Raw genomic sequence first — 24,034 nt, 5'->3', positions numbered from 1 at the left:
AATACTAACCCAGCAATGGAATGGCTGAATATGGTAGGAAATAATTTTAACTGTCCAGGAGGATGTTAGTAGAGCGATTTTCTTTTACCATGACAACCAAATATCTCAATCAACAATCTCACAATCGCCATTTGTACAGTAGCAAGAGTCATGTCATTGAACTTGGAATTAGCTAAAAGCAATCTGCATCCATTACGTTCTTTAAGCAGATTTGCACCATGAGAGCACACAAACATGAATATCCGCTGGAAAGAATCATCCACGTAGAAACCTACATTAAGTTTTAGGGTGTGAATATAGACCTATGACCCTCCATGTGCATTTTTACATCTTCTAAACCTTGAAACAGAGGCTAGCCTTGAATTGACAACCTTTCAAGGAAGAGAAAAGATTGACAATCTAAAATCATATCCATTGACAAAATGAACTTTCAAGTAAACACAAACTAGAATCATTTTATTTCCCAGTTGTTTAAGCTTACAATTACAATCATGTGCCAATCACTTTAGGGCGCAAAGAAGACTAGATTACGACTCTCCTTTGTATCAACTTATACAAATGGATGTGCACATGCAGAGGTGGGTACCATTAAAAAGTGAGTTTCCTTGCTATGAACACATAAGAGCGTGTATGCCTGTGGGCACTAATCCGGGTGCAGCCATGTGCATGGGACATGAGCATGTGTTTGCGCTTGTGAGTGCCTGTGCATTACTATCTGTGACTGCATGTGCATGTGTGAGAGAGAGAGAGGGATATATGTTTTTCTCAAAGCCCTCTACAGACCTTCCACTATCACCTCCAAGTTTCTTGAGCCAATACCTTTCCTTACAACTCGCGAAAATTCCTGTACAGCTGTTACACATACACTGAAGACATAATTTAAAATTTTACAGAGATGAGCACCAGGGCACTTCTCAGGGTGCTTGCCAACAAAATTTATGCCGAAGTACAGGTGCAATGCTATCTTGGAGCTGGCTCAGAGACTTGGGCATTGGAAGCTGAAGCTGATAAGATACCATTCATTGTTCCATTGTCAGATGGTGGACCCACTCCCCATCTGCCCTCTGTTTCTAATGGCTCAACCACTTGCACACCTCCATCACTTAATCCAAGAGCAAATTGGTTGGGCTCCGCCGGATGTGCAGCAACAACTAGAGGATAAACAGAACTGGACACACCAATTTCTCCATTCAATAGGTTTGAAAATGCAAACAAAACTGCAAGAATCTCTCTCCACCAATTTCTCCATTCAATAGGTTTGAAAATGCAAACAGAACTGCACGAATCTCTCTCTCTCTCTCTCTCTCTCTCTCTCTCTCTCTCACCTGCTAGGCCCAGCAGTTAAGTATACTGAAGACGCCAATCTACAATGTGGACGTAGGCTTTCTGCATCGAATACTCCAACAGCACCATCACAAAAGCTGGCGTATACAAGCTGACTGTCACAAGAATACGTTGCATTGGAGATTGGCGCTGATAAAGCGTCGCGAGGAACCCACTGCAAGTGAAACATATATCCATAACAGGTTAGCAGGAACAAAAAATGTGTATGCCTTGATGAGACTAGAATAAAGCTACTAATTAAGAGTAAATAAAAATTAACCATAATCAAAAGAAAGGAAAAAGAGAGGTCAGAAGTGGAGTCACACACACACAGAGTCACAATAACTCCACCTGGCCATACAAATGTTGGTGCAAAACACATAGCAAACATCGCCTTTGATTGGTTACAATAGGATGGAGGTTAGGATTGGCATTCCAGATTGCAAAATGCAAATGAAGACTCCATATGCATAATGCATGATGCAAGATTCCATTAGCCATGCACATACGAGTTTACGCCTGAAGTTCGATTCAGAAAGCAGACAAATGGGGAAGGGGGCCCCAGGCATCGTTTCAACGAAACAGAACAACTCCTCCCTCCGGTTCCCCAGGAGAAGAGGCCCTCTCAACAAATCGAGGTCTCACTCCGTGACCTACGCCTTTCCTTTCGAGAATCCTTCGGGCCAATCAATTTTCCAATTCGACTATCTCATCTTTTTCATTCACGGGAAAAAGGCCAGGGAAGCTTCTAGGTGTGTTGCTTTTTGTGCTCACATTGGGAAGGAGCTAATGGCCCATCCATAACATTTGGATCTCTCTCTCTCTCTCTCTCTCTCTCTCTCTCTCTCTCTTCATCAATATACGCATACATATGTGCGCAAGCACGCGCACGCACGCACGCATGTGCACACACTCACTCGCAAACATAAAGTATGTGTATGTACACATACACACACACATGAATCCAGGAACATGCCCATTAATCATCCTCTAAAAAAGAACAGCTGCTAGTCACTAGACAAGGCAAAAGGAGATACCAGACACCAATATATTCATGGTATTGGATACATGGGAGCACAAAGGCAATGAGATCCGAATTATAACATTATATAGTAGCAAAGAATGGCAAAGGTAATAAAAGAGGACCCACATACACAATATATGTGGATAGAACTCACAGCACAGGAAGGAAATACATGCATGGCAGTTTGCTATTTTGCCGTCCCGCAACTCCCATATACAAAAACAATGGTAACATATCACGAAATGATGCCTTCATGCATCTACAAGATGATATACAAAAACAATGGTAATAATGGTGACATATCACGTAATGATGCCTCCATGCATTTGCGAGAAGATATAGCCAGTGGAAAGAAGAGTTGTAGGAGGCTTCAAAGTTTATAGAGCTTCCAAAACAAATGCAAGAAAGCACATCTATAGAACTGGTAAATGAGAAAGTTTCTGTACACAATGCTTGTTCAAACGGTGGTACTATGTGGCTGCCAAGCCTGCTTCACCTGGACCCTCCGTAGAATATTGGAAGAATGGAATCAATTCACAAAAGGTTTCTCATATGAGAGCTGGGGTCAAAGTGAAAACCCCATACCATGTCATGCTCGCAGAGACAAGAATGATACCCCTTGAAGGGGAAGCCATTTGTCAATACATAACCAAACCTTTACTAGGTAAAGAAGATAGATGCAAGCATATACTTCCGCACAAAGCCATGGAGACAACAAAAAATATAGTATGGCACAAAGAGGGGCTCAAGTGGATGAAGCAATGGGAGTCACCTGCTACGGTGGTACTATATGGCTGCCAAGCCTGCTTCACCTGGACCCTCCGTAGAACATTGGAAGAATGGAATCAATTCACAAAAGGTCTCTCATATGAGAGCTGGTGAAAACCCCATACCATGTCATGCTCGCAGAGACAAGAATGATACCCCTTGAAGGGGAAGCCATTTGTCAATGCATACCCTAACCTTCACTAGGTAAAGAAGATGGATGTAAGCATATACTTCCGCACAAAGCCCTGGAGACAACAAAAAATATAGGATGGCACAAAGAGGGGCTCAAGTGGATGGAGTGATGGGAGTCACCTGCTACGAATATCCAAGAAGATGAAGGGGCAATCACAGCGCTAGTCATGCAGAAAATGCTGTAGAAATTATGGCAAGACCCAGGAACAAAATGGAGTTCTACAAGAAAGAGATCAATTCCATGGAGAAGTAAAAAATATACCTGGGGGAAGATATCTCAATGTTCAAAAGGCACATAATCAGCAGAATAAGAATCAGCACCCACGATCTAGAGGTGGAAACAGGCAGATAGATTAAACCAAGAATCTCACAATAGGATACATGCCTAGATTCACCAACAGTATTGCCCTCTATACTTAAGGGGCCACACCACCAACTCCCTTGGAAAACTAAGACGACAAAATTGGCTCTCCAAATACAAAGAATCAAGCCTTAGGCTTGATGCTATGTGTATCCCTCTTTTAAGTCAGATAAGGCCATTTGTATCCATCTCTTAAGTAAGATAAACAGTGAAAATACTTTTAGTAGATGACATCTTGCCATTATTGGGTGACAAGGGAGTTATTTGCAGACTTTGACCATAATCCTGCAACACAGTGGTGCTTTTAAGATGCATGGCAGTGAAGAAATAACATTTGCCTTCAACAAGCTTAAAGGATGAAGAAAAATGTAAAAACAGCACAAGAAGTTGGGACTGCCAACTACGACTAAGAAATTGTACCCTAGTGAATGAAATGAGCAAACCTGTCGAATACGCTCGAGCTTGGCAGCATCATAAATAGCAAGCTGGCTCTCATGTACAACCAGCATTCGAACTTGATCATTGTGAAATTGTACTCTGGTGTCTCCCATGGCAGGAGGTGACCTTCCAGCCTGAGCTTGGAGAACCTTTGTCTTGCGCTTCTCCCATCCATCTGTTGTCCATACACATATCTGTCACATGTGTAACAAGATAATACTTGAACATTAGTCAATGTAATATACTTGAAAATCGATCTACTTTCAATCAAGAGTATATCAAAAAAACCACAGAAAAGCTTCCAAAATCATCACAAGCCAATAACTTGTACACACCTGTGCATCAGCACCTGAGGAGACAAGCACATTCAGTGAATTTGAGAAAGCAAGACCAGTGATCCTTTTCTGATGACCTCTTAGCTTACTTTTCACCTGCAACAATGTATCAGCCTCAATAATTCTCTTATCAAACTAATTTTTTGCTCTTCAAAATTGCCTCCTCAATAATTCTCTTATCAAAATTGCTCTTCTCAATGCAAAATGTACCAACCTCATCCACTCTAACATTATATATGTGTATTGTCGAATCTTCCATCCCAATTGCAATTATATTATTGTCTTGAGGATGAAAAGCCAGGAAAGTTGCAGCAGGAGGAGGTGGCATAAATGTTGTCATAACCTGCATGATTTGATAAACTTGTTTCGCTGAAAAATGTTTTCGAGGTGCTGGGAGGCACGATATTAGGGCAGTTAAAGCAGAGAATATAAAGATCGAACCTTGAACGTCATCATGTTAAATAGGGACACTTTTCCACCTGAAGCCGACATTACATATGAATCATTTTTGGAAAGTGCTATGCAAGGAACAGCCTCTTCAGGATTTGTATCGCTAATATCATTTGTCATGAGAATGCCACTGGCAGGCTGCCACAACTGTGGAGGGAGGGTTGCTGTTGCCTGTTAAAAGTCATCAAACAATCAGTCTCCTTCCCCCCACTCTATCCACATAGGACCCAAATTTCCCAAACATCAAGTAGACAAGGAATTGGGAGACACATGCCTTGGCAGAAGGGTTGCGATCGTTTCTCTGCCATTTCCAAAGCTTGTGGACAGCATTGGAAGCCAAAGCCAAAACTGCACTCCCTGCATTTGTGTAAATTAGCCTTAACACCTGTCAATTCAAAAGAGAGCAAATATGAGTATCGAGTAAAAGCTTGACATCATGATCTGTATCTAAACATTATACAAAGAAAGACTAATGATTCCAAGGATGCTTCGCAAAATCAATGAAGGCACAGTCGCGTGTAATTGCCTTGCTTGTTGGCAAGTTGTCAGGGAGCCTCATAGTCCGACATTGGGCAGGTTCTGTGATCTCTGTCAATTTCCAGACCTTGCCCTTGTCACCTGCTTCCTCAATTTTTGGTTTGACATCTACCACCCGATTGCTGTCAATAGCATTCTGTTAACCCAAATCACAACAATAACCTGTCATGAATAGGTTCTTCACCGTCTAAATGAAAGATCGTGAACCAAATCAAAGACCCATAAAATCTGCTCCCAAAAAGAGCCACATAACCCTTACCAGCCCCACCATTGAGACAGCAGGGGGAACTCTATCAGTTATAGCTCCAGGAGGTGGACCACCAGCTGCACTTACGGCCACCATTGCATTCACACCAAGAGGCTGCTGACAGTGCAGATTATCATTGCTTAAAAGGTGTTTCTGATACTAGCAAAAAATATACTGACGCATTTTGTCAGAACACCAGATATCACCTTAGAAGCTACTGGCTCCACATGAGTCCTTGAGGATTCAAAAGCGCGACTCTCGGCCCGATTCTCAAGGGCACGAAGTAGCCTCAGTCCATCAGCATTGGCCAAAATCTTTATTCCATTGTCATTTGTAGTAACAGCAAGAAGAGAACCCTCCTTGTTGAATCGAAGCCGCGGACTTGCCTGTAAGCAGTCATCCAAGCACATTGGATCAGAATGTAAAGAGCAAGACTAAAACACAAGTATCATTTATGAACTTGTCAGAACAAACTTACAGGTAATCCACCCTCTGCATCAATTGTTGTGAGGAGGTTTGTATTATCCATATCCCAAAACTTGATTTGAAACTCATCACCAGCAGCAAGAAAATGGTTCCTTGTTGTATCAAACTGTACAACACCCAAGGAACGCTTCCGAAAACCAGAATAGGTCCGCTTGATGGCTCCTTCACTCTCATTCCATTCCACAAGAAAAGATTCACCATCTTTACTTGTCCCACAGGAGAACAGCCTGACATAGAAGACATTGGAAAAAGGACTTTAAAAAATAACAACAGCCAATGAGACATAGGCCCACCTCAACACCATTGACGTTATATTGACCTTTTTACCTGCACCTCCTCTTCAACCCACCTCACGTGAACAAATACAGAAAGGAAATCAAAATCAATAGTTTCAAAACATGTGAAAATAGCTACCCCTTTCCCCTTTTAGACAAAAAACACAGGCAAGCAGAGAAAGAGTACTTGGTTTAAAAAATCACAGTTTCCAATCAGTTCTGCAATACAGCAGTCAAAAACATAATATGCAGCTATTTATTATGTCAGTTTCCATATCATATTCTTGTGAAGGAACGTGAAACCAACAGACCATGAGTGGAAGAGACAAATACTTCGAGCGTTATCAAATGAATCAGACATACAGCTTCCAGTATCAAAGACTTTTTGTGCAAAGGACTAATATCTTTGTATTGTCAGCTATTGTCGGGTTAATTATCACAGCTTGAAGCTTTATAATAAAGCCAAAATTGGGCCATGTTAGTGGGGCTTGGGATAAATTGGCCAAGGGATGTTTGGGCCTAGAGAGAGCTAAAAGGGATAAAGGGAACGGACTATATATAAGTCCACCTCACATTCATTTTACCAAGCTATCAGAGAAATTTCCTCAAACATGTGCCATGGTATTCCACAAGCATCTTCACCTTACCTTTTGTGCGAGCAGAAAAACATAGCCTTTTGCTATTGCTCATCAATGGAAAGGCAACGTTCATTCATCCCCATCAAACACATCACTGCACCAACTCAATGAGGAACACAACAAACCGCCCTCCTTTATTGCAACATCCTCCTTACGTTGCAACTGCGTGTAACCCTGGGTGATCTGTCAAGGAAAGGCAGCCCAACAACCGATAAGATGCTTTTCCATCCCAAGAACTAGTATTTTCCAGGGTATTCATCCAAACGAGAAATGTATGCATACATATATAATCCGATAAGATGACCAGTCACCTTTTCGTGGTAATTGGTGTCATCTTTATATCGTGAAAATTATTACATGATGATAAAGCAACCATACGTCAGCATCCAATGATGTTAGACAGGTTCAAGCTGTTGTTATAACATGTAAACTCCCTAGTGGAAATTACTCGGACATACCTAGATCAAAGGGATCACCTCCATGAGGTTTGCGACTCATCACATAAACCACAATGCAAATCAATTGCCCATCTATATGAGGGTTAAACAACTATGCATAAAATACAAGACTTCAAAGCTTACGTTTTTAAGCCCTATTTGTCTAGTGAACCTAAATTGGACTTGTGAAACATTCTCTTTCGTATTCTCTCTCTTGGTTTTTCGTCAATTCACAGGCAAGGCAAATTCACAGGCGCTAGCATCGTATTTTGCCTCCCAGCCTATCTCATGGATGGCATGCATACAAAGATACGTAATTTCTATTTCTTCATGCCTATCCACAAGCCCTCAGTTCCCTAGATGGTTCCCCCTGCCACATGTCATCATTTTAGACCTTTAGCATGGTACACCATTTACCCCTCTCTTGGGGCACAATTAAAACATTTGCCCCTTGGCATTTTTACACATTTAGGTGCACCTAGGCCTTAGCACTCAGAATCACCTAGTCGATGCCAATACACCCTCACCTAGGACCTTGGCAGTTACTTCCCTTGACCATTTTATTTACGCACATAAAATATTACAAAAGTCGGTCATCTAAGAGAAAATGCCCACCGATCTTTCCGAGGTCATGCTATCTCGGCTAGAGCATAACAATCCTTCCCTCTTCAAGCATCAACGTCCTCGATGATGAAATCTGGGAACACTCTCCGTAACTGATATACGGATTCCCAGGTAGCTTCTGATAGAGATAGACCATGCCATGCAACCAACACCGTGAATATCTTCCGATTGCGCACTTGCATTGTTCCTCGGTCCAGGATTCTTGTTGGTTTGCGTCTTGCATTATCCTCTATCTCCTGAAACAAAACAACATCTTCGATTAGTGAGTCACTTGTATGCAAAAATTTCTTTAAACGAGAAACATGAAACACTGGGTGCACCTTACACCCCAGTGCTAATTCTAATTTGTAGGCTACCTTGCCTATTCTTTTTAGAATTAACCATGGCCCACAATATCGAGGTGATAACTTAGCACACTCTCCTGCAGTCAAAGACTTAGAGCGCGAAGGAACTCTGAGAAAAACTCTTTCTCCTTCCTTAAATTCTCAAGTGGATCGGTTTACATCCGCATACTCCTTAGCTCTATCCATAGCTTGGCGGATGTTTGCTCTAGCAAGTGCTAGCATCTCCCGCATCTGAACCACAAAGTTCGCGGCACTAGGCACTTTTTGAGGTATTCCTACTATAGTTGGATTCGCTGGTCTATAACCATAGTTCAGTTCAAACGGACTGAACCTGTAGAGGAATGTTTTCTATCATTGTAGGCAAACTCTAACAATGGCAACCACTTGTCCCATGTATGTTGCCTCAATGACACATATGCTCTAAGCATATCCTCTAAAATTTGGTTGACTCTTTCTGTCTGACCATCCGTTTCTGGATGATCCCCACTACTCATTCCCAACTCAGTCCTTAGTGTCTCAAATACCACAGTCCAAAAATGACCGGTAAATTTGACATCTCTGTCTGACACTATGGATTTGGGTAATCCATGCAGACGAAATATATGTCTAATAAACAAATCCGCCACTCGCGTGGCACTAACAGACTCTCTAGTTGAAATGAAGTGAGCCATCTTGGTAAGACGATCGACCACCACAAAGATAGAATCATATCCACCTTGTGTCGTAAGCAGTCCTACGATAAAGTCCATGGAAATGCTCTCCTACTTACTTAGTGGTATCTCCAAGGGCTGTAAAAGTCTGGGTGGCTTCACCCGCTCTGCCTTACTTGACACGAAAAGCGACGTGTCACATATTCATGAATACGCTTTTTCATCTTTGGCCAAAAGAAATCTCGGTTCACGAGATCATATGTCTTCTCCACTCCTGGATGTCCCGCACATGGGCTATCATGACATTGTTGAATGACTCTCTGCCTGAGATCATTTGGATTAGGTACTACTACCTTGCCATTCCTTTTCAGCATACCAACCCTTATGGCATATCTTGCATAAGTTTGGCCTTTTCTGGATGCCAGGTCATCCTTTTCCTCGGGTTTTAACACATGAGCCTTAGGCCATAGGCTCTGGACGAACTCGTCCACCTTTTGAGTTTCTCTAATCTTGGCCATTAGAGCACTCTCTAAAACTGTGAAACTCATGTTATGCATAATGCGTGACAACGCATCAACAACTTTATTATCCTTGCCTCTTCGGTACCGAATCGTCAAATTAAACTCCTCCATGAGTTCTGCCCACCTAGCTTGGCAGCCTCTCAAGTCAGGTTGTTTACAAAAATGTTTCAGAGTATCATGATCAACATCCACATAAAACTCTGATCCATACAAATAATGTCGCCATGTTTTCAAAGCATGGACAACAGCATACAACTCTAATTCATGAGTTGGCCAATTTCTTTGAGAGGCAGAAAGCTTCTTGCTTTCAAAGGCTACTGGCCTTCCCTCTTGCAGAAGAACTTTTCCTACCGCAATGCCACTTGCATCGGTTTCCAGGAACAATGGTTTTTGGGGATCAACTATTTTTAACACCGGTCCTGTGACCACAGCTTGTTTTATGGTGTTAAAACTTTCTTGTTGATTCTATCCCCATATAAAAGGTACTTTATCTGAGGTCAGATCAGTCAATGGCGATACTATTTCGGAATATCCTTTGATATGCCTTCGATAAAATTGGACAAATCCCAAGAATGATCGCAAAAAGCGGTCAAACTCTGAGGGATTGGCCAAGTCAGTATCGCAACCACTTTCTTTGGATCCATTTCTACCCCCTCTGGAGTAATTATGAGTCCTAAATATTCAAGTCTAATCATACACAGTATAGTTTTCTTCTTATTTACATAAAGACTGGCTTTCCTCAAAGTACGAAACACTATTCTTAAGTGTTCACGATGCTTAGTAATACTTTTACTAAATACTAGAATATCGTCAATAAAATGTACTACAAACTTTCCGATATACGGACGTAGTAAATCATTCATAAGCATGACGAATGTAGCTAGAGCATTAGTAAGTCCAAAGGGCATTACCAAAAACTCATAATGACCAAACCTGCTTCTGAAAGCGGTTTTATGCACATCCTCGGCTCTAATACGGATCTGATGGTAGCCACACTTAAGATCTATCTTACTGAAAATTACGGCCCCATGTAATGCATCTAGCAAATCATGGATCTGAGCCATCGGATACCTGTGATTGATAGTGATATTATTCAATGCTCCGTAATCTATACAGAGGCGAAAAGTATCATCTTTCTTCCTCTTTAATATCACTGGCGAAGCAAAAGGTGAAAAATCTGTCCCAGCTTGAGATATTCTTGCAGTTGTCTTCGCACCTCAGCTTCCTCTGTAAAGCTTAATCTATAGGGAGGTCTATTTACAGGTTCTGTCCCCGGGATAAGTTCAACTTTATGTTGAACATTCCGCTCTGGAGGTAACCCATAAGGTATTTCATCCCTAAAACAATCAGAGAACTTCTCCGATACCTCTTTAGCCAACTCAGCCATTTCCCCATCTTGGATAGCCTCAGTGCTAGCCGATGCATCATCAATCGACTCTACCGATGCTATACACAGACACAGAAACTCTTTTGGAGTCTTCCAAATTTCCATGGCTGAAATCAATGGTCCTCGAGGTAAATTCTTTTCACCTCACAAAACATATTTTACCCCGTTCATCTTGAGCTGGTAAATATGCTTTTTCCAATCAATGGCTGGATTTTTTCAAAAATGCCAAGCCATGCCTAGGGCTATATCTGCGTGAGCAAGCCTGGTCAACTCAAAGTCCAGCTTCTCAACATAGTCCTGTATTCGAAGTTTCAACTGGGTAACCCTCTGGTCCCATACTTCAGTTGAACTTCCGTCCGCCATCCTAACTGTATAAGCATAGTCAGACGGACAAGTTTTCAACTTGAGCCTCTTAATAAGCTTCAAGTTAATTACATTGTGCATTGACAATTGTGCATTGACACTGAGTCAAACAACACAATCACATCATGATTGGCTACTTGCCCTTTCATTTTAATCAACTCGGGCTCATCGAAAACTGTATACCCTGTTGCTGCGGGCTTTGAAAGGATGTTATTAAGTGCATCGCTTACTAACTTAGTAACAGACACACTTAACAACACACGTACTAACCTCTGAGAAGGTCCCGCCAATTGCATCTGCATATGTTCCGCATTGGGACTCTCCTGCATTTCCGCGTCGCATTCAGATATTATCATATTGGCCGTGCGACAGTCTTTGCTTAATGGACGATCTTTCCACTGATGTCGCTGAAGGCAACCGAAGCACAATCCTTCTTTTCTAGCTTTTTCTTTTTGCTCAGGGGTCAACAAGGACTTTGACCAAGCCCGGGCTGCCATTGGAGTTACTTTTCTTTTCACCCCAACGGTGGTACTTGTCTTTGCTTGTCCCTCAACCAGCTTCACCTGCTTGGTTTGGCCACTTGGCTGCGAGACACTTGTCTTTGAAGTCCATTTCCTCTGAAATCCCCCTTTTCTCGGGTACTCATGCTGAGTCCCTGCCTGCACAAACCCACTAGGTCTACCTCTGGCATCCTCGTAGTTCAGGACTACTGCAATAGATTCATCTAATGTAGTCACATATTTAGCCCGAACTTCCATTTTAATCTTGTCATTCAGTCCATAGATATAGTCTTTCAACTGAACCGACATAGGGAGAGGGTCTGTTATTTTCATAACACATTCCCTGAACTTGTCAGTGTACTTTGCCACCGACAAATTCCTCTGGCAAAGGTTTCTATAAGCATCCCAAGTTTGGGACTCTTCGTCAGGTGGAAGAAAGTGTTTCTTAAATTCAGCCTTAAACCCTTCCCAGGTGGAAGGGGCAACCTGATCTTTCTGTTGCTTTATCCACCACCTATCCGCTGCCTCAATAAAGAAGTGAGTGGTCTCGCGGATTTTCTTTAGATCAGATCTGATTTCACAAATGGCGAAGGCTTCTTCCCACTTGTGTAACCAAACCTCGATCACATCAGAACTGCGCTCGGTCATCCGACCAGCGTACTTCTCCGGTCTATAGTTGGCAATATTAGGTACCTTGACCTTCGCACGCTCTGATGAGTGTATACTGGTCTCTGGCTCTACTGGAGCTTTGCCCTTTTCATTTCTAGATGGTCTAGCCGACAAGGCTTGCACCATCTCTCTAATTTCATTTTGACCTGATCTGTTGTAAAGCATCTTCTAATACAAAAATCCTACCCACCAGGGTAGGTGTTATGTGATGGGATACTTGTTGTGTAGACTGCGCTCTAGATTGACCAGGATTAACCCTGGAATCTTGTCCCTCTACCTCCATTGTTTCAAAAAGGAAAATAGTTTTTTTTTTCACTTCGAATTTCCTTCTGTTGTACAGAAATAAATCGACTGTAAACTCGAAACTAAAATTTATATCACATGAAAAAATAATGCTCCCTGGAAGCTCCACGTAATTCGAGTTCCCGTCAATCTATTTCTCCCAAGCCCTATCGCTTCAAAGCATAGATAACGTCCATTGCGGTGACAGCCTTTCTGCGGGCATGCTCGGTGTAGGTAACAGCATCACGGATGACGTTTTCGAGGAAGATCTTGAGGACGCCACGAGTTTCTTTGTAGATGAGGCCACTGATACGCTTGACACCGCCAACACCTCGCTCACGGGCTATTTGCGTGACCACATCCCATCATCGCTTATCGCGTCCAAGGCCTCCCCGTTCACGAGCCACTGTACCCTGGCCCTACTCCGATTTACTGTCTTGAGGAGCTACTAGATGCCCCGTTAACCACGTATCGTCGTCGAGCCACCATATAGTCATAACGTTGCCCGTACGTCGCCCATCGCCACGCCTTCTCTAATTTCCCAGGTCTGTCAAACGTAGTCCCACGCAACGGAATCAACCTACTTACGAGAACCTTGCCCTGCGACAGCTTACAAGCCTGCAGCTGTACCCGCTCCTGCAACGAATCCATCAACGGCTTAGCCGCTCCATCAACGGAAGCCCGCACGAACAGAGCCACCTAAAACACACGTTGTTCGCCTCACACGCCCAATACGTCCTGCGTCTTCTTGATACGTAACTCGTATGAGTCCCCTCGTCCAGCCTGAACGCTAACCTGGCTCTGATACCAATTGAAACATTCTCTTTCGTATTCTCTCTCTTGGTTTTTCGTCAATTCACAGGCAAGGCAAATTCACAGGCGCTAGCATCGTATTTTGCCTCCTAGCCTATCTCATGGATGGCATGCATACAAAGATATGTAATTTCTATTTCTTCATGCCTATCCACAAGCCCTCAGTTCCCTAGATGGTTCCCCCTGCCACATGTCATCATTTTAGACCTTTAGCTTGGTATACCATTTACCCCTCTCTTGGGGCACAATTAAAACATTTGCCCCTTGGCATTTTTACACATTTAGGTGCACCTAGGCCTTAGCACTCAGAACCACCTAGTTGATGCCAATACACCCTCACCTAGGACCTTGGCAGTTACTTCCCTTGACCATTTTATTTACGCACATAAAATATTACAGAAGTCGGTCATCTAAGAGAAAATACCCACCGATCTTTCCGAGGTCATGCTATCTCGGCTAGAGCATAACAACTTACCTTAAGCAATCAAGGGAAATGTAAGGGTAGAGGAATCATCGGGGAAATTAAGTAATCCACTCAGGTAGATTAGCCCTAGGATTAGCCTAAATAATTATGAGCGCTTACGATTAGGATTGATTTCTAACGGCTTTTTGAAACCCTTGTCGCAAGAGGGTCTAAAGAAGTTTGAACCATGCTTTTCTAGCTCTATTGCAAATGGCTCCTAATTGCCCCTTGCAAGCTAATTTCACCTTTGGCCATAACTCTTTTGCTCAAAGGCCATTGCATTTGATGTTTGCCCCAATATGTTCATCTTGCAAACCACTATCATAAGCTACTACCATACTACTTTTCATCCTCTTTGATGAAATCTCAAGTCATCTAGTTGTTACCTTGAGGCAACGTAAGCAAGATAACTTCTTACTTGCTCATCTAAATTCCAATTAGTCAGCTCTTGTGTGTAATCCCCTATGCCTAATTGCTGCAAGGTTACTCTCGTGTGGTGAAATCGTCACAAAGTTGCATGCTAGCTTGTGCCAAAAACCCTCCTTTGTAAATTATGAGTTTGATCTAGGGCCATTAGTCCCCTTTCAAGTCGCCTTCTGATTAGAGGGCAGCATGGTTGATCTTTGCCTAACAGTTCTAACCCAATCGCTAAGTTTGTCCAAGTTCTTTATCAAGTCTTTATATACCTAGATGAATCCAGGAACATTCCCAAAGTCATCCTCTAAAAACACAACATAGTGCAGTTTCAATCTCACGATAGTCACGCATAAGGTTGAAAACCATAAGCTTCATCACGCATAGCAGGGACTAGCTACTATGACATTCCCACTGACGTCATCAGCGCCCAACAGTGGGTGTAGACCATAGTTAAAATAGGAGTTTCTTTGTTCGCTATGGATTACTAATTTTTTCTCACTACATGTCATATTTGTCAAATTTGGTGGATCCAAAAAACTCACTAGACACTCTTCTCGGGATTCCACTATTGAGTTGTGGTTAGATATATTTACACACTAAATAGTGGTCACCGAATTGCATATTTATTTTCAATTAAACAATTAAGTTTGAGAGTCATCTATCATATATCTCTTTGAAGGGAATAATATGTACCAATACCCTAGGATTAGAACTCCAAATACCCTACAATTAAAACTCCAAACTTAGTACAAATACAATAGGTTCACGTCACAGACGGGACATTGATGATGCCTTGCCACAACAGCTACAATGTGCTTATGGCCCTACAAATCAATTTCTCGGCTGATTTGCCTTTCTTAGCTATTCAAGGCCCAGATGTGCACTGTTATAGAAAAGGCATGGTTGGAGCTTAGACACTACCTAGCAGAAACTTGAAAGATAAAGACAGTCCATAGAAAAACCTCAATGTACTATTTTTCCGTCTCTGAGCTCAATGATTATATACAGCAGTGTTTCGCATTGACACAATATCAGTTCCAAAATATAACCACCAGCCTTGGATACTTGAAGAAGCACAAAGGCTGGCTGAATTGCTACAGCCCAGCTATAATGAAGAAGATTTTTGGTTTCTAGCATTTGGGCAGGACCACACAGCCAAAGATGCAATGTAAAGACACCTGATTCATAAGAAAAGTGTACAGCAAGTCACCAAGAGGTGTACAAATAACCACCATGGGGACAGCCAATCTCAATGTGCTTGTGGAGCTTCTTGATAATGAGCCTATCAGAATCGATCAACTCTTACATTACCGAAGAGGTGACACGCCATCCAAGGCAAACGATTATACCACTTTTCGTTTTGACCATGGTTTACCAATCGTTAGAGGCGTGGTATGGTACAAGCCTCAAATGCAACTTACATTTTAAGAGCATTATGGCATACCATTTGTATTTAAATATTTGTTAATAGGACAAAAAATATCAGCATGGATGCTCATGAAATTATAACACAGACCTTAAAAAATATGACATCTTACAACATAAAAACTTTAAAAACACCATGGATAATATAAACAATGAACATTACAGTACTCAAACAATGTAAGTTGCACGAGCTTATAGGCAAGTATGAACAACCACGTATGAAATGAGATTTTAATGAGATGATGGAAACTTCAATCGTTAAGAGCCTAGAGTTATCCAAATTTTGTTCTTTCGTTAGTTTTCACTTTTAAGGTCAGTGACCTCTGGCAAATGAATAAGCGGAATCATTGCTAATCAAAGAACATATAGAAGAGACAATCCTTTCCCAAATGAAAGCTTAGCCTTTTTTCACGGGTAACCTCTATTCTTAAGAGGTGTTCTCTAAGTGAACTAGACCTGACTATGCTTAGACCAAAGTAGCATGCTTGAAGATATGCAAAATGGAGTATACACCCTTTTCTCAGCAGGAAGCCTTGGATTCTAACCATTGCTTGCACATTGAGAGGGAAGATTGTAAGTAAGGCCAAAATTGGGCCAAGTTACAGGGCTAACGATTACCTAGAGAGATGTAGAGGGATACAATGGAAGGTACTATATAAGTCCACCTCCCACTATTAGTACCTTACCTTCGACATGACTCTCTCTCTCTCTCTCTCTCTCTCTCTCTCCTTCCATCACCCGCCTCTCAACATCTGCCCTTGCCTTTTTCTTACAAGCAGTAGAAAGGAATTAGTAGAAATATCCTCAGTGAGTCTTTTGTGATGGTCTGGACAGTTCCATTGTTGACACCAGACATTTTGATTTGTATGTTGAAGGACATACTGCCTCTCCGCCCCCCCCAAAAAAAGAAGAATAACTTGAGGCACTTGTCTCTAGTCTCAGTGTAAAAGGGTAAGAAGATAAGTAACCCACATGGCACAGATGATGACATGCGTTTTGAAACGCATACCAGCAAACAGAAAGCATTATACTTCCATATCAGAGATAAGTACATTCAACGTTCTTCAAATCTTCTCTGCAAAGGTGTATGAATCAGAAAATATGCGCAAACCCATCATTTTAAACAGGGAGGTTGATAGCCTCACAATAGGCCATTATCCACACCATTCCAACATGAGCTGCATTCATTGTACTGACTTTCTGTCAGAATTCCAATGGTAAAGGGTAGAGATAGTATAATGAAGGCTGTCAAATCTTTGTTTCTCAATTAAGAAAAAGACAATAACGACAAATATCTTGAGGAAAAAACCCTGGAGTTACAGGCACCTAACAATAAAGCAAATTTGAATTGTCCCAACACAATGGACAGCTAACAACATTTGGAAAATCAACACACAGCTAGACAAATCTACAAGATATTAAGAACATGCCCAAATTAATCATGTAGTACACTGAAGTTTTACCCTAACATTGTCAACCAGATGAGTATAAATCATCATCTAGATCATCCAGAGCATGGAATAGCTGTTAAGATATTCCTACAAACTGTAACCTTATGCATGACACCATTATTTACAAAATTCGAAAGAAAATAAAAAAAAAGCAGCTTCTATTAGTACACCTTGTTCCATCAGCACTGTAGGCCATTGTCGTGCACCAGTGTCCTGGAGCATCATAGTCCACTCTTGATCCCAGAAGGTCATACAACCAAGCCTTGATCTTTCCATCAATAGCTGTTGAAAATATAAACTGTAAAGCAAACAAAAAAACAACTCAAAAGGTCAAGAGATGATTAACCAGTAAAATATGTTTTTACTACTTTCAAAGTATAAAATATCCAGGCTGAGCAGGTTAAAACGACTACCTGAATGTTCTCTTTATGATGGGGACATACTGAATAGACTGGAGCTTCATGACCTTCAAACGTGTACTGTTTACGTGCACTAACTGCATCCCAAACCTGTACAAGTCCATAGTGGATTGTCATAATCTTACCAATTAAATATGCATGCAGAATACAACAAAATATTGTAAATTAATAACCTTGATAGTCTTGTCGTCTCCACACGTAACAATGCAGAGCTGTTTATTAGGATGAGAAAAGGCCAGGTCATTCACACCACCCACATGAGCATCAATCTGTGAGCAAAAAGAAACATGTCAACCTTCATAGCTTATGGAAATTTCTGCATAAGTATTAAAAGAATGGTCCCATAGCAATCATAGGTGAAGTTTCCAGATCCAGCTTTTGAGAAGCTTGTGGCTTGGTCTATATCCCTGAAGTAAACTTTTAGCCAATGATGAGATTGCACAGATTTCCAGGACAGGTATTGGAAAGAAAATTGGGAAATTTAATTCAATCTTAATGAAAAGCTAAGGCTAATGCTTGGTGCTCAAATTCATTCAAACGCTGACATTACTATTGAACCTAGCATCAGACTTTTATAAAAACGCATTTGTCCTTGACTACTCAAAGTCCACCAATGAAGCTCCATATGGTAAGAACAATATGCTAAGCCACCATGTTCACATCATCTATGTTTATAAGCATATGGGTGACATTAACAGAGAAGTCTCACCCTAAGAATACATTCACAGGTTCTTCCAAAATGAGATTTTATTCCCACCCAAACAAAATAAGCCCAAGCTACTCCAAATGCTGCCCTACCCAAACAAAATAAGCCCAAGCTACTCCAAATGCTGCACTACCTTTCAGCGCCCCCCCCCCCCCCCCCCTCCAAACAGAGAAGGCTTTATAGTATAAAAGAGAATAACAAAATAAGCCCAAGCTACTCCAAATGCTGCCCTACCTTTCACAACCAAAGTCAACATATAAGCACGCTCAGTCCATTCTGAATATTTGGATGGAAGGAACAACAAAATAGGCTTAAGAGCTGACCGACCTCCAAGTGTTGCCGAAGATCACTACCCCCAGGGTAAGAATAGATATGAACGACATGCTTAGAAAATGCAACCCCTGTACACAAAGAAGCATGCATTAGTATCATCAGTAAGAAAAACCCACAATTACATATAATTAGTAGCTTCTCTTACCAAGTAAAGTTCCATCTGGACTCCACACACATCGGTTCACAGAAACTGCAGGATCTTTAACTAGAGCAGCCTGACAATTAAGCAAAGCACGTTGTGTTATAAAACGTTAATCTGTGGCACAGGTGGTGACATGGGCATTTGCAGAGAAGAAAGAACCACACCTGCATGGGCATGGTGCATTGACTTATCTCCCAAACTTTGAAGGTCCTGTGGGCCAGTCGCTCTCGCGTGCCCACATCCCATATAGCGATATCACCCACATTGGTGCCAACTGTTGTCAACAAAACAAACCACATTTAAGGTGACCATGCTTATAGGACCCTCACCGCACTTGCATAATAGTCTTTTCTTCAATGGTTACAAGAACGTACCAAGCAGTATTGTCTGCTGCACTGGGTGAAAATCCATACTCATCACACACGATCCTTGGTTCAAGGTTCTAGCCACAGTCTTTGGGAGATCATCCGGAGAATACATATTTGGAGGATGTGTGGGGACAGGTCCAACAGGGTAGCTCACCTGTACCAAAATGAGTTCTTGAGATAGGACCTCCAAAACAATCATTTCTCCCCAAAAATATGGACACATGATGCCACACCTCCCTATACTATTTACACAACTGCATAACTCAGATATGTGAAAGCAGGAAAGAAATAAACCTCATCCACAGCTTGTCCACCAGAGCGCGCCCTCTTCATAATGTGTTCAGAATCTGCAGATTGGTAGTCAACAGTAGAATTATTTGTTGGCGGAGTCCTAGGTCGTTTCAGAAGAGCAGCAGCTGCAGATGGTAAGTTGAAACCCCCCAAGTCATTAAATTAGACAATGCAGCTGCAGAAGTAATCCCATCTACTAGAGGCTTTTAATATAACTTCACCTCCTGGGTTGGGCGGAGCTGCAAGGGCAGCTGGTCCAGCAGCAACAGCTGCATGAGGGGCAGCAGGATTGGGGCTTGCCATCCAGCCAGCTAATGCATTCGCAGTGGGAGCTGCAGCAGGGGGGAATGGCTGCTCATCATACAACTTGAAAGTATCAGAAATATATGAGGGTAGAACTGTCCACGCAAAAACTCAAATAAGCTAAAGGGCAGATCCACTTACACCGTGCGCTAAGGGAGGAAACGCTCCACCTTTGGGTAGTGCTCCCACAAGAGGATTATTGGCAGGAGGGGGTGCCCTAGCTCCATTTTGAGGGCCACAACTGTGATCTACGAAAAGAGTTTTGATATCCGGGTTGGGACGAGGATTCTTGCAAAGCTGATGTTGCCAATTCAAGCTGCAAGTGTCATGAGTAACAGCAGTTTAAGAAAAATAACCGACCATAAAAAAATAAACCCACTGTTAGATGTAGAAACGACCTGATATTCAAATCACATAAGCATTTCATGAAAAATCACATAAGCATTCGATATTTCCTGCACCCCAAGGAAATTATTTGAAGTGCGGAAGAGAGAATCCGCACCTCTGATTAATTAACGTCCTCAAACGCGAAGCCTTTAAGGCGGGGAATGCTAGTTTGTCACGAAACAAAGGATTGGCTTCAATGAGCTTCTTGAGCTCTAAAAGCATTATATTCCTTGCAGACTTCGTGTCGCCATATTTCGATAACTGTTCATTCTCCCTGCATGCGTCCAATTGCAAAAGATCACACTTTTGGAGTTGTTGGAAAATAAAATTTCACTGCAAAATCGTATTCATGCCGTTCAGCCGATCGAGCGCAAGCATGGGAAGCAGTCTTGACATACCTGAAATTATCCAAGGTCAAAAGCTGTGTAATCTCCTTATACAACTCTTCGTTGAACGAAGAAAATACCTTGAGGTCTTTCACGAGGATATCGACAGCTTTAGCCCGATCTTGTCTACAAAGCCCAGCAAACGACCAGAAGTAAGGGTCGCCACCGTCCTAAACAAGGCCTACTAGACACCTCTAAAATAAGATACTCACTTGTCGAGCGCTTCTAAGTACTTCTGCTTCCGGATCTCGAAGAATATCTTCATGGAGTAGCGATTGTCGTCCACTTTGGTGAAACCGGAGAGGTATCGCTCGACTTCCTCCCATTCTCCGGCTTGGACTTGGTCTTCGAAGTACTTCATGTTGAAGAAGAATCCGGACTCCTGCTCAAGTCTGGGGGGGGGGGGGGAGGGGAGAAGCGATGAGGCAAAAAGGTCGGAAAAAAACGAGACACAGAGAGAGAGAGAGAGAGAGAGAGAGAGAGAGAGAGAGAGAAACTTACTTGTGGACGGTCTCCTTGAACTTCTCTTCATCGAGGAACTGGAGGATGAGGAAGACGAGTTCGCGGCTTAAGGAAGACATGGCGCGGGGGGGGGCGGGGGGGGGGGATCTGGGGAGAAACTGAGGGGGGTGAGAGTCAGGGCATGATGGAAGAAAGTAAAAGGGGGGAGGGGGGGGGGGGGCGGGAGCTTGGGAAAGGGGGGAAGCTTGGGAGGGGAGCTTGGCTATGGCGGCCGGAGCAGGGCTTGAAAGCTTGAAATGAAATGAAGCAGTTTGCTTGCGTTTTGTTAACCCACAAAAAAAAATGAAGTCGACGAAGAAGAAGAATACGGTCTGTTGAATGATACGCAAGAACACTTTTCATATAAGTAGATTCACATATCACCACTCTTCTCCGTACCCTCTGCCTATCACGGATAACGAGCCTGTTGCTTATCTCACCTACCTTCCTTTAATCTGCGTATCGCATGTAAAGCGCCCTTATTACAACCTGCTTATTAGCTTATCATATCTGCTTATTAAATCTGTCCTTATCGGCCGGCGTCCTTCTCGGCACGGGTGACGGCACTCGTTGTCGGCCACCAAACGGCCTAAAGTCCAGTGTCCCTAAACTAAGGACCCTGTGTGAAATTTCCCTTCACTCAAACCTCTCCCTCCCCCCTCCTTTTGGCCGCCCTCCAACCATCCTCCCCCTTACATCATCGTCCCCTCCCTTCCAACTCAGCTCTCTGTGTTTTTTCTGGCCTGCCCTACAGTGAAGGCTTTTGTAACGAAGAGGATTTCTTCGAAACAGGAAGATAGCCTGTTTTATTTTATTTGTATTTTGTCCCACTCTCATTGGATCGAGTTCCTAGGCTTTCTTGTTGGAGCTGCCCAGCCAACCCCACCTCATTGCCGCGCTGCCCATGCTTTTGCCTTGCCCATCCATAGCAGTGTTCACACGTACTTGTACTCTCTTCTCTTTCCCTGATCTCTGCCTTGTAACAACCCTAGCTTTTCTTCCCCCACCTCACCCTCGTACCAACACTCCTCCTCCTACCTTTCCCCCTCCATTGCAACCCACAAATCACACCTCCCCATCCAATGTGTGCATGGTCCTCCACATTTGCATCATCCAATGTGCATGGTCATTGATATTCACATTACACTCACCTTCCCTATCACGATATTCACCTGCATTGCCTCGTCTCGCAACTCTCCCATGCCATACACCCTTCTCCTCTATGCACAACTACCCACATATTCTCTCATAAGTAGCTGCCCCACCCTCCACATTACCTCCAAAGTTCCTTTTTCGGAGAGGGGAGTTGAGATTTGTGCGTTTACCACCTCAAAGTTAAACAACAAGTGTACCCAAAAGGAAAAGATTTGAAATAAATGTTGGATATGTGAGACTCACACGTATGAAAATTTAGCTTCTCTCTCTCTCTCTCTCTCTCTCTCTCTCTCTCTCTCTTCCCCTTTTTGAATTCTCAAAACCAACCTCTTAACTAATATCATGTTCATGTGTGTTCATACGATTAGCTATCAATTGATGCACATTCCAGTGATTTCTCCACGCTTTGTTAAATATTGATTCAAAAATTTTACTTTGTAATTGTCTTTATAATGTCTTCACGGATCTGAATTTATCATCATGATTAGATTAAAATTCTAAGAAGTTTGTAAGGATTATGAATACCATATAAAAAACACAAAGGTAACTTTCAAACATGTGAATTATAGATTTTTACAAAATAGATGCTTATATAGCTTTAATATATGCTTACAACCGTACTAAGTTGGAAACAATCTCTTTAATGGATGGAGGATTGTGTAATGTTGACCTTCACAAGATATCATTTCAAAGTAAAAGGATGCATAGATTACCTATGAGTGTAAACCTAGTCTTTCGGATTAGGCCTTGAAGAAATCAGCACATAGATGTATATCAACCTACTTCTTGATACACTTTTAACAAAGTCAAACAATATCCATTGTAGACATATTGGCAAAAGTAAGAGCACCTAGTCTTGAAGTCAAGTCTTGACATGGATCGTATCTTACGCGTGCAAAAGAACATACTCCAGTTCAGTAGATTAATAGAAGTTACTTCCATATAAGGCTTTTAAAGCATTTAATACTTAGCTTAATTCTTAACATGATATGCTTGCTAAGTGCATAACTAGCTTAGCAAATACACAAAGTGCCTTAGCTCACTAAGTGCGCAGTAGCATTCAAGTCTCAAAGAAGGATGCTTGAGTTACCTTCGATAAAGAAAAGAAAGAGGCATGCTTCTCTTTCAAATGAAGGTAAAGTGCCCCAACTACAATCCCATCCTTGGTTTTTCTTTTTCTTTTTTTGTAACAAGCCGTACAAGCTTTGTTGCTCTTAAGATTAGCATTCATGTTGCCAAGGATTAAGCTTTTGGAAGCATATTTTAATTGAAAAGTATCTTTTAGGATAGAAACACTTTTTAAGGCACCATTTCAAAAAGCATGTGAATTGATTCGAGATAAGTGGGATCAAAAGAAACAATGGTCTCTAGGTTGTTGTGTGCTTTCACTTTCTCATCTTGCCAATGTGTAACAATGTGTTGTTCTCCTCATAAGCAAATGGTATCAGATATCTTCACATGAAAAGAATGGAGAACGCTGATGAGATATGTTGAATCATTCTTGCAAAGTTGGAATATAAGAACTACCTTACGTTGATAAATATAACAACATATAGTTCCTTTAATTTCAAGGGTATACTCTTTGTGAATGTACGGTGGACCATGGACCAACCACTTGAACCA

The 24,034-nt window shown here is 42.0% G+C and overlaps 1 protein-coding gene across 1 annotated transcript; it reads right to left on the bottom strand.

Annotated features, from left to right (window-relative positions):
* Positions 1–466: 466 nt before the first annotated feature.
* Positions 467–21,353, bottom strand: LOC147879764 (protein TOPLESS-RELATED PROTEIN 2-like). Its single transcript, XM_087371375.1, has 25 exons — positions 21,257–21,353; positions 20,968–21,147; positions 20,768–20,881; positions 20,485–20,643; positions 20,124–20,298; positions 19,901–20,030; positions 19,683–19,804; positions 19,395–19,542; positions 19,185–19,294; positions 19,024–19,093; positions 18,873–18,946; positions 18,013–18,108; positions 17,834–17,929; positions 17,591–17,718; positions 6,154–6,388; positions 5,882–6,061; positions 5,688–5,789; positions 5,418–5,564; positions 5,166–5,276; positions 4,883–5,062; positions 4,656–4,784; positions 4,442–4,537; positions 4,112–4,300; positions 1,326–1,498; positions 467–1,168 (listed from the first exon to the last, which is right to left on the bottom strand). Exons 1-25 carry the CDS (start codon positions 21,334–21,336, stop codon positions 961–963), a joined length of 3,432 nt encoding a protein of 1,143 aa, XP_087227501.1. The 5' UTR covers positions 21,337–21,353; the 3' UTR covers positions 467–960.
* Between the last annotated feature and the right edge of the window lie 2,681 nt (positions 21,354–24,034).

The sequence above is a fragment of the Dipteris shenzhenensis genome, chromosome 33, assembly GCF_047967505.1.
Source record: "Dipteris shenzhenensis isolate YYH24624 ecotype China chromosome 33, Dip_SZ_1.0, whole genome shotgun sequence".
Taxonomy (NCBI): Eukaryota; Viridiplantae; Streptophyta; class Polypodiopsida; order Gleicheniales; family Dipteridaceae; genus Dipteris; species Dipteris shenzhenensis.
Note: the sequence above shows the minus strand (reverse complement) of the source record. Positions and strands in the feature narration are given on the sequence as shown.

Coding starts and splice junctions, on each gene's coding strand:
- LOC147879764 (XM_087371375.1), bottom strand. CDS start 21,336: ATGTCTTCCTTAAGCCGCGAACTCGTCTTCCTCATCCTCCAGTTCCTC. Junction 6,389..17,590: donor TACAGTGCTGATGGAACAAG/GTGTACTAATAG, acceptor CTTCTATGTCAG/GCTGTTCTCCTGTGGGACAA. Junction 5,565..5,687: donor CTGTCTCAATGGTGGGGCTG/GTAAGGGTTATG, acceptor TTGGGTTAACAG/AATGCTATTGACAGCAATCG.